Genomic DNA, 11230 nt, shown 5'->3' with positions numbered 1-11230 from the left:
CTCTTTGCGTGATGCGAATTCATTCTAATGAGCAGTTTTAAAATGACACGTTTGCAAGTTGCAGTCGGCAGCTGCCCTCAGGATAACAAAACCTGCCGTTGCTCCTGGATGAAGGGCGCTTCTCTTTAAAGTCCTGTTTGTGGGACGAGACCGTGGAGGTTAGCATATGGGAGAGGGGTTCGGTTGGTTAAATGTATTCATCTTGATATATAATCTGATTCGGAGGTATGTAGCAAGTTGGTTTATGTTTAATACGCTGGTTTTGTAGCACCGAAAAAAGCATGTCCGTAATCGTCCCCAAGTCATAAAGAGTGAATACCAGTATCTGCCAGTCAAAACATTACTGTAGTACAGGTCTTGGCCTTTTTATAGTTCCAACCATGAAGATGAGTTTGTACACTAAAAACCCTTCTGTGTGTGAACTCTCTACCAGTTACATTTTTTTTTTTTTATTCTATTTTCTTGCATACCTACTTGAAAACAAAGCAGCTGTTCATCACTTTGGGTATTCCCAGGTCTTGCACTGTCACTTGCTTGGCAGAGGATTAAACCTGTATCAATGATAAATAAGCAAAGAACATCACGAGCATAGAAAAAGTTACTCTTACACGTGTCCCGTTGCTGAGAAGAGAAGGAATTACAGTAACTGACGTGGTTGCAAGCAGACTTCGTTTCTTTCCAAAGTGACTGTAACAGTCCCATGCTTTGACCTACTGTGGTTTTGATCCTTGTGGGAAGTCATTATAAAAATTGGCTGTCAAGAAAAGCATCGGATAGGACAGTTGAAGATCTGTGAAAGTTCTCGCCACATAATTGTGTGCATCTAGTACTAATTCATATAAAAATGAATCGTGTTCTTGTGGTCTCCTTGCAAACTAAAATGCCTTTTCCCCCAGAGCAAACAGGAATCTGGTGCTTTAGCAGCTTTTCTGCGTGCAGTGCGAAGAAGAATGGGTATGTTTTGTGAAACACCAGAGTAATTGATGATGATTTGTGTTTCAGTCCTCGTAGTAAAGTGTATTTGAACAAGAGATTTCAAAATACGGTATTGTGATGCCTCTGTAATGCTATTCATCAGCAAATACCCATCGTCTCTTCCTGGAGGCAGATTTTGTCCCCTCATTAGCCTCAGAAGCTTGTTAGAGTGTGTGTTGAGCATCCACAGTTAGTCGCATGGGTCTCCTCAGTGAAGCAGTATACTTACGGAGGTACATACGGGGTCCTGGGTGTCGGCATCTTATTCTGATTTGACAGCCATTTTGATGGATCAAGTTAATTTTCATTTTATTGTGTTTATACGTGACTAATGATTTTAACTCCTGAGTGTAGATGTATGGCTGCCAACTCTTACGCTTGAGAACGTAGAACTTTTATCATATTGACTGGCATAGAGCACAAGATCTTTTGAAAAATTAGGAACTTAAAAAAAGCAACCACAAAACAGGAATTGTATTGGCTGACAATGCTACAGGTACAAATTTAAGGCCTTGGCAGCCTCCATGGTATCTTCTGCTGTTGCTCTGGCTGCATGGAAGCTGCAGAGCGGTTGCAGAAGGAGCTTGGACAAAAGTCAGGAATATCTGTGGAGGTGTAAGAAAAGGATCACGGCAGTTCGGACCACCGCTGCCTGGCCCTTTCCATGTAAATCAGGTCTTAGAGGAGATAACCTGGCAGGCAGAGTGGGAGGGAGGGAAGCTCTGGGGAAGCACTTGACTTGAAGGGGAGATGCAGGGAGCAATCTGTTAGGTGCATCAGGGAGAGGAGATTACTGAGCTCCACCTGAAGAAAGTAGCATGTGGCAGCGTGTCTGAGGCTGGGAAAACACTGATGCTTTTCTGCTCTTTGAAAAAGATTTGGGGCCACCTTAAATTCCGGCCAGTGTGGCAACTGAGATGACAGACATCTTTAGGAGCCATTGCTACGCGCTGTTCTTAACAGCAGCTACTTCAGACCCTTACCTGTGGTGCACTTTTTTGTTTTGTTTTAGGGGGGGGTGTTTTGGTTTTTTGTTGGTTTGCTTGTGTTTTTTCCCCTCCTGCTCTGGAAGAGAAGGGTGACAGTCTGATTGACGCAGGAAGGGAAATGCATCCAATAACCTGCCCTACGGTGAATTCTGTTAGTGCCAGTATTTCCTCTGGAAGCTGGATTCAGCGGGGTGGGCAGCTCCACAGGGTTGCAGAGCCGCTGAGGTGGGCAGGGACATCTGGGGATCCCCTAGGCCTGCCCCGGCTCAGGCAGGTGCAGCCAGAGCAGGTTGCTCAGGGCTTGGGGCTGGTCGGGTTTTGAATATCTCCGAGGATGGAGACTCCACAACCTCCTTGGGCAACCTGTGACAGCGTTTGATCACGCTTACAGTAAGAAGGGGCTGCTTTTTTTTCTTTGTTTAAGCAGAATTTCTTGCATTTCAGTTTGTGCCTGTTTTTTGTTTTTATACTCATCATCAGAAGGATTCAAACTGCCTTGGAAAGTACTTTTGGTCTGAGGACTGCTTGGAGCTGTGTAGCTGCAAGTCGTTAGGAACAGGTCTAAGCTGAGATCTGATGGGGAAGTAACAAAAGGATGAGCTGTGGTAGCATTTGGATTTTTAAGATGGTTCCAAACAGCGGTTCCTGTTTCAGCGGGGATCAGTGGTTTAGTTTGAAATCCTTTTTCTGGGATCTGGTAGCAGTCATACAGCACCTTCCAGCTTTGTAAGCCTCTCTGAAGGGCTTGTTACACTCTCCGTTAGTATCGCTCACAGCACTGATAATGTGGAATTAAGAGATGGCCACAGTCCAGACGGTTTCTTCTTTCAAGCTCCTGCAGAGCTGAAGGAAAATCCTTTGCTGAGCTGCACATAAGGGTCTCTTCCTGTCTGCAGCAATCTGAGAACCTCTCTCCACTTTGTCCAGGCAGGAGGAAAGAGCGTGAAGTGTGGCCTCATCTGCTATAAAAAGCTGTGTTCTTGTTTTTAAAGCCAGGTCATTACACTGTCCCCATTTAGATAGTAATCAAGCAATTAATTCTGCCAGCCTGCAGAAAGAAGGGTGTAGTTTGATGCATGGCTGGGAGGGTGAATGACTTAAAACAGACCTGCCATCACTGAAGTGGTGCGTGTACCTGTGGCTCACAGTCATGAGGCTGTAAAACTCTGCCTTAATGGTCTGTTGTCGAACCTAGCGTGCAGGAAGAGCTGCCTCTTAGCAGGGATCAGACGGATTTTGGCCCTGTACATTTCTAGGCAGAAATGTCCTGCACATCCCTCCTCTTCCCTGCCCTATGGTGTCCTCTTCTGCTCTGCCTTCCCACCACCGTGGCCTGCCTATTGCAGGGGGTGGGTGCTGTGTTGCTTTGTTTTTGCTGCAGTCCCTGTAGGTGCAGTCAGCTGGCCACACAGGGGTGGTGCTCACTTCGCTGCGAAGTCCTGGGCTGGCTCAGACTACAACAGGCAGCAGGAAGGTCCTGCTCACCTTCCGACCCCTTCCACCTCGAAAGGGAGCGGTGAGCAGCTTCAGTTCTGTTTTTTTCAGAGCAGTGAGGTCCCATCGCATCTGAACCCACAGGATCGCTGCAAACTAAAGAAACTCGATGGCTGTTCACAGAAGAGGCTTGTGCTGCAAACACAACTGCTAGCAGGCCTGGTACCCTGGAGGTGCAGTACCCTGCTGGGTTGTTTTTTTCTGAAGAACCTCTGTTGTCTTTAAACTGTCCAAGAGCTGGTGAAAGCTTGATCTGGAATTGCGTGTGCCAGAGCGACCTGGTGACAACAAGGAGGATGGGCTGCTTTTTTGCACGTTCCCTTTTTGAACACCAGCTAGCTGTGGGAAACGCAGCCTCTCGCCTGCTGGGGGCTGCTCTGCTAATGCCGAGCCCCCTATTTTTGTGGTAGCTGCCAAGTGGCTCTCATCCCTAACTGGCTGCAGTCACCTCCACCGAAACTGCCTCTTCATAACTCATTTGCAGTGAGAAACTTGGCTTTTTAATCACTAGCTGTGCTGTTTTCACTAGCTGTGCTCAAGTGATTTATTTACAGACTTGCTGATTTCTCTAAATACTCTGCCCAGTGTTCAAAAGCATTCCTGGTGCTGAGCTACAGCCTGCGCACAGCCCTTCCCTGCCTGTGTTCGTGAAAGCCTGACAACTTCGTTGCTGTACAAGCAGGACGGGGAGGCAATAAACACTGCCTGACTCCCGACGGTCCCGGCAGCGGTGCCTGTGCAGTGGGTTCTGTGCTGTCTGAGACTGGTTGGTTTCCTGGCGGGTGCTGCACCCCAGCGCTGAGGGCGAGACGCGGAGGTGCACAAAACATGGCGGGTGCTGGAAGATGTGCGTATCACAGTGTAGCTGATGCCATGAGTGGGTGTTGTGTTCACTCCCTGACGGCAATTTCGACATTCACTGCCAGAAGCAAGTGGTGTACCTACCGAGTACAGCACTGCCTTACTGCCTACTGTGTGCCCAGTGGCTGTGCAGGGACCCTTGGTTATTTATACAGCTACTGTCAGTGTCTAAATTCGAACAGATACAGAGAATGTGCTGCTGTAGCCCCTGGCCCCGAAGAGGCTGTGAGAAGCAGCGGCTGGAGCAGTGCCAGAGCCGCTGCCCACGGGTATGTGCTGCAGCGCTGTGGGGCAGAGGAGGGCCAGGGACAAGGTCTGCCGTTAGGGACCCTGCCTGGCTGTACGATGGCTCGCGGGGGACTGCTCTCATGGAGGATCAGGTATTAGCAAGTTACTATTTTTCAGTAAGTATTGGCTCCCTGGGGGATATCAGACCAAGAGCTTCAGAAAAGAAAACCTCGTATGTCCATCATTTAGCTTGAACTTGTATTTTTGCTGTGCACCATAGAGAAGCATGGTACCCAGCCCCCTGGTGCTCTCTGTATTTGCTAGCTGTTGCGTGGGGACACGCACTAGCCCTACCTGGTAACAAGATAAGGCATTAAATCAGGCTTGTTCCCTTCAGAGCAAGGGAGTAATGTACTCAACGCTTGATGCGGTAGAAGGCTCCCTTGGAAAGCGCGTGCTCCAGGGTGTGCAGTGTGACGGAAGTTCTTTGAGAAGTTCTTCCCACCTGAATCAGCAGCTCCCAGAATAGGCTTCGGAGCCACCGCTTCTCTGCAGGGGGTGGAAGGGAACTGGCTTCGCTCCAGTGGTTCAGTGTGAGCGCGCTGGATCACGCCTTATGCTTCACCTTGGCTTTGGAGCCACCCAGCCTGTCCTGGGCTGAAGCTCCTGTGTTCTGCACGCGCCTGGGGCCTTTACTGGCGCGCCGGCGGAGCGGATGGCACTCGGCACGAGCGCTGCTGGAACCAGACTGTGTGTCGTGCTCGTGAGGTGTGAGTTAACGTTTACATTCTTGAATTACTCCCACTGCAAGGGATGCACCATCTGAGGGCTCGGCCTTGAAATGACACTTTTCAGAAACTTCCTGTTTCACAAGGAGGAATAAAAACATTACTTAAAGGTGGAAAAGATGATACCTCGGTCAATCAGTCAAAGGTCGGGTGCTTTTTTTTTTTCTTGCTAGTTTTCTGACCTGGAGTTCCAGCAATTAGCTTTTGTCCAGGTAACTTTGAAAGACCCCCTTTTGAAATTACTACTTACGTATGGCTTTAATCTGGGGAAAATAAAGTCAATTTTTCTCCTGATGGTTTAATGCTCTCAGGCACACGGCTTAACAGCTAATTGAGACCATTCTACAAGTAATTAGTGACAAAATACAAATATATAAGCATGCAGCCCTTTATTTTTGTAAAGATCTTTGCTTATCATAATTCTGTATATTACATTACGGTGTTATACAAATAAATTTATTTACAAAACCATGAGCTATGCAAGCTTCTTGCTTTTTTTCCTATTTGACTGATACCCATCTTTTTCAACCCTTCCCCATATATATTTTCAAGCATGCATAAAAATTAACTTTGGTGTGGTAAAACTACTCTATGTGCCCAGCCACATACAGTATTTATTTATTTATATATATTTATAGATATGTACAAAAGTTTGCCAGTATACAGAACAGTACAGAAGTGTACACTTTAAAATCCACAATGCAATACGTTAATGGGTTACCAGGTCTCAGTAAAATAAAACTGAAGGAAAAGGGTAGATTTAGCTAAGAAAAGAAGTAATCAGCAGCTACCTAGATATGTAAAACAAATTTTTTTTTTCTTTCTTGGCTTGGCAAATTCTTAAATATAATCTGAATGGCAGTGCAATAGGTTGAGTCGCCTCATACACACTAAGACCAGTCTTGTTCTGTCTTGTGCAGAGGCTTACTGTCCAGCATACTACTTTCAAATGTACATTATAATAGTATCAAAATGTTTTGGCAAAAAGATCTCGAAAGGAACCATGACATTTGTTGACAAAAATAGAAATCTGTAACAAAGCTAAATAACACCAAAATAAAAGAAAAATATTTTAGTTTCAGTTTTACAGTTGTGTATAATCACACTTTAGTATATCTCTGTTCACTTCTAGTCCCCATAATGAAAAATAGCTTTATACAAAACAACTTACTAAATTTTTAACCATACATTTTCCCATGCTCAGTACACCGCTGTGCACACACACACAAGTTCACTCACACACCTTCACACTTTTTTGTAAGAGGTGCTGCCTAAAGGAAGAAAACGCTCTTTTATCATTACAACAGCAACAGTTTTACAAAAAAGCTTCACTCTAACCTAGTGTAGTAGTTCAGTATTTAGCACGTGATTAGTATTAAGCCTCCAGCAATACAGCAAAATGGTTACATTCCCTGGTTAAAATATTGGCTGCGGATTCTTTGAAAACAAACAAAAAGCCTCGGTGAACTTGCACGCGTGCTGTGCTTAGCCTTTAGGATGGCTCCTTGGCCGTGGATGGGGTGGACTTGCCGGCATTTCCGTTCTGTGCCTTGTAGCTGGTGAAGCTAGGTGTGTGGATTGTCCTGATGCTCTTCATACCTTGGTTCAGTGAAGTGGGAGAGGTAGAGGAGGGGGGGGAGGTAGAGGAGGAAGGAGGGGGTGGCCGGCCGTTTTGAGTCTGTAGTGAGAAGGAGAGATGGTGACCTTTCCCTGGGTAAGTGGGGCTCTGAAACTTGGAGGAGCCGTTAGAGACAGAGGGGATGAGGGAGGTAGAGTAAGTTATGCGACCTGTCTGAGGACCGAGAAGGTTAGAGGAGGGAATGGAGGTTTTAGTAGGTGGATTAAGAGGGTTAGAGCTGTCACCGCTAGAAGCGGGTGCTGAGCTGCTTTTCCCAGAAGTGGGAGAAAAGGCTGGGATCTTAGAAGCAGGTAGGGTAGGGGAAGTAGCCTTATAGTCCCCACCAGCTTTCTTAGCACTTCCATTAGCCTGCAAATAAAGACGGCAGGAGACAGTTTGTCAGAAAGCCAGTAACATGATAAACCAACAGGACCTGGGAAAACAGCCCTACAGGGAATAAGAACTAACAGTTCGAGGCCTGAGCTAAGTCTTGCAGCTGTGGACTGGACCTGGTAGAAAACCCAAAGTGCCCAACGAAGAGTGCACAGAGAGAGAGAAAGAGCCAACAACGCTTTCGTGAGAAGGCGCGACCTATGGGTTATAAACCAGTCACTACGTTGGCCATGCTTCTGGGTTATTAACGTGTGAATAGACATGTCTGGCTGGAGAGTTAATGTGCACCTACTGCCACCTATTACACGGACAGGTTAGTGTTCAAGGCTGCCTGTAAAGACTCTCTGGACAGAAGCATTCCCAGCTCTCCTAAGGAACCGCCACATTTACCAAAGGGAAAGTAAACAGGTAGTTGACATCTTAAAATCACAGCTGAATACCACAGTTAAAAAAAAAAAAAAACAAAAAACAAAAAACCAACAAAACAAAAAAAGCAGCAGGTGTTTTATTGCAGACATGCATGCACAAGCATGGTGAAAAGATCAGTAGATACTGTCATGCCCCCAGGATCCAGGATGTCCAGTTAGACCTCACTCGAAAGACAGGCATCCGTTATTTGGTATGATCTCAGTCAGTTACTGGAGTTTGTAATAAACAAACAACATGAAACGTCCATCCAAACACTGGGTTTAGGGTAAAACTACCTGTCTGTATTGGCGTGGATCCTGCAGCTTGTGCTGTTTGCCTGCTTTCTCCATGCTTCCTTGTCTACTCTTTGAAGCCATGGGGACCGGCATCCGGCTTGTCTGGGAGGCAGCGCTGGAGCCCTGTGGAAACGAGTGGAGGGGCAGGGAGGGGAGACAAGGAGAGGGCGTGATCAGTACCAGTGTGCTTGACGAGGTGACTGCACACCATGCGCCAAAAAAAAAAAAGCCACAGTACTACATGCAGGGAAAGTTCAGGAGCTTCACACCACAGGTGTTAATTTCCAGAATCATATGGAGAAAACTGCTCAGCTACTGATCAGCCTGGATTTCATGTCAGTGACGCTTGTCATTTCACACAGCGGATTATTCGACCCAGCTCCCTTGCATTTGCCCATCACCAATCAGCAGCCAAGATTAAAATAAAAAAAACAAACCCAAACAAAACCCCGATGGTCTATTAGCTGTTAGACACCTCATGGGGAGCCCAAACAAGCCACCTGAGAGGAAGCAAACAAATCACAAGACCCTCTTGTTTAATGGTGATTATTGCAGGTTTTAGAAAGCAGCTGGAGGTTTGATTTCTCGGACTAAGGTACCTTACGTGAAGTGGCTGGGATTGACGGAGGGGGGTCTACGCCAGCAAGGCTCTCATCCAGCACTACAAGCTCTCGGGGTGGGGTCTCTGGTACTATCTGGGCAGAGAAGGGGACAGTGCTTCCCTCAGAGCTGTATGTGCTTTCAGGGACAGATTTTGGACTCATTTCACTGATGGTGTTTTCCAGCTGCTTTATAGTCTGCTCAAGGCTGTCTAGCGTTCGGTATGTACTCTGTCGAATTTCGTCAGTCCTAGACAGGGACACTGCAGCTCCAGGGGGTCCCTCTTGCTTCCCAGAAGGACTTTTGTCACTGTCCTCGGGCTGAGACCTGGTGATTTCAAATCTCTTTGCTTCCTTGTGCTGCTTCAGGGTCCCATCTTCCTCCTCTTCTTCATAGACCACAACCTGCAAGGTCTTCTTCCCGGTCTTGGTTCCTGTCCGTATTGCCTGCGTCAGAGCAGCCAGCTGCTTTTTAGGGAATTTGAACTTAAATTTTTTCTTAGAATCCTGCCTGCTTCCAAACTGATCGGCAGAGTCCAAGTTTGCTTCCGTGTTTAGCCCATAGATCTGACGGTATTTGTTAAAATTTGTCTTTGTGCTTTCCTCCTCTGCAGGAGGTCTGGTTTCTGCAGGGTCAGAGGAAGACTGAAGGTTAAATATGTACTGCTCGTTGAGACCATGAGCTGCTGAATACTCCGCGATTGCTTTTCTGTCATTAACTACTGGTGGCTCTTCCTTCTGGCTCTCAGAGATTTCATGTGCTTCGTTTTCTTCCTCCTCCTCTTCCTCTTCTATCTTTTCCTCTGTCATCATTTTCTCCAACTCCTCATCGCACTCCTCAAAAATTGTAGAAAGCCGCTTATAAGCTGACCTAATATCCATAGGTTCATCAAAAATGATGATGACGGGCTTTTTGTCCAGACACACCACTGGCTCTTCGCTGTCTGTGTTTTCTGGGATACCCTTCTCCGACGCCACGTCCTTCCTCACATCAATATTCACTGTTTGCACATCTCCACCTTTCCGGCTGACTATATCGTGAACTTCCCCACTCGAGAGGACCTGGACAGCTGTTTTAGTAATCATGAAGGCAATGTTTTCTGTGGGGGGGTTGTCTTCACTTGGAGAGCTAGCCAGAGAGTCTGTCTCTTCAATGCTGTTCACACTGTTACTTCTGGACACTTTGGGTCTTAGCACAACCTGATTGTAGTTGAGTGCAGAAGTTTCTTGCTCCTGTGAGGAAGGTTGAGGCCCTGCAGCCTCCTGCGTGTGCCGCATGAGAGGGGCAACGCTGCTGATGGGGATATGCTTGCCCGTGCTCTGCAAAGCTTCACCCTGTGGCAGGCCCTGGCGAGCATCTCGTGAGAGTCCGTAGTTTAGCTTTTGTTTTCCAGTTTCAACAGCTGGAAAATGGGATCCTAAAATATCTTGAGCCCCTCTTCGTTTGTCATCCTCTGGCAAACTGACACCAGACAGGTTTGTGCTCATATTCTGGAGGTTTTTCTTAGAATAGTCTCTACTGTCTACAAACAAACCCTTGCTAAATGTAGGACTGTCATTCATTGAAAAGCCAATTTTACTGTCAGCTGTGCTGGATGAATCAGAACCCAATTCTTCTTCAGTTTTCCCTTCCCTCTTCTCTTTATGATGGTCACTATCTGTGGGAGATCCTGTTGTAGCCCCATACACCTAAGGGGGAAAGTCGTATTACTTAGTTATTCAGGGCTGTTACCTTTACAGGACTTTTTTTTCCCCAAATAAATCATCATATTTGCAGGGGATGCGCAGACCTCGGGAACTCACCACTGTTTACTGCTGCAGAGGCATGTCTGAAGTTGTAATCTGATTCCTGTCTGTCTTGGGGGCAAAATTCCAAATTCTGGCAGAACAGCGCATGATGTTACTGCTCTGTGCTATGCATGTGGCCAGCATGGGTTGTTACCTAGGGCTCCTGTCTTAACAAGGCCTCCAGAATATGCAAAAGCACACTAGTTACCTTATTTCCAGCACAGTGCTATCTTGACTCGCTTACTTTCCAGTTAAAAAAATCCCTAGTTTGTATAAGATTGAAGTTGAAAAGCTTCACAGTATCTGATTAAGTTCTGCTGGGACACATCAAAGGGAGCCTGATGTGGAAGGGCTGACAGCAGGGCGCTACGGCTGGCTAGCTCACCGGAGCGCCAAATGCCAGAGTCTAGCTAGCCTTGAAAGGAAGTTTTGTACCGGTAAAAGCTGATTTTCAAATCACAACATTTTGCTGCTTCTAATGTTGCTCACACCTGAGAAGCGCTGTTCCATCACAGTTAATATGACCACAGCCTGAGCATTTCTAAATCCTTGCTGCAGCTTAAAAGCAGTCCTTCAAAATTACCAGAAGCACCCTGCAGTGCCCGTGGAAGTGCAGAATGAAACACTGAGCTACATTCATTTATAGAAGCAACTCCAAACAGCACACAGAGAGGTCATCCACTAGCTCAAAACTAGTATATCCCCAGCAATGCAAATTTAAGGGGACTTTATTTTCAAATGAGGTCCCCTGGAGATGCTGTTTCGTAATACCAGGCTTTTCTTTGGGACTCGG

At 46.6% G+C, this 11230-nt stretch overlaps 1 protein-coding gene across 1 annotated transcript in view; it reads right to left on the bottom strand.

Moving 5' to 3' along the window:
• Nucleotides 1-5714: 5714 nt before the first annotated feature.
• The window catches only part of KIAA1217 (KIAA1217 ortholog), a 190734-nt gene continuing 185218 nt past the window's right edge, over nucleotides 5715-11230 (bottom strand). The window contains exons 18-20 of the mRNA XM_009330569.1: nucleotides 8650-10338; nucleotides 8051-8173; nucleotides 5715-7322 (exon numbers count right to left, since the gene is read on the bottom strand). Coding sequence (XP_009328844.1) covers nucleotides 6828-7322; nucleotides 8051-8173; nucleotides 8650-10338 — 2307 coding nt within the window. The 3' untranslated portion in view covers nucleotides 5715-6827. The remainder of the gene's footprint in view (nucleotides 7323-8050; nucleotides 8174-8649; nucleotides 10339-11230) is intronic.

The sequence above is a fragment of the Pygoscelis adeliae genome, unplaced genomic scaffold (genome assembly GCF_000699105.1).
Source record: "Pygoscelis adeliae isolate BGI_AS28 unplaced genomic scaffold, ASM69910v1 Scaffold27, whole genome shotgun sequence".
Taxonomy (NCBI): Eukaryota; Metazoa; Chordata; class Aves; order Sphenisciformes; family Spheniscidae; genus Pygoscelis; species Pygoscelis adeliae.
The sequence above is the reverse complement of the archived record's forward strand: the minus strand, read 5'-3'. Positions and strand labels throughout refer to the sequence as shown.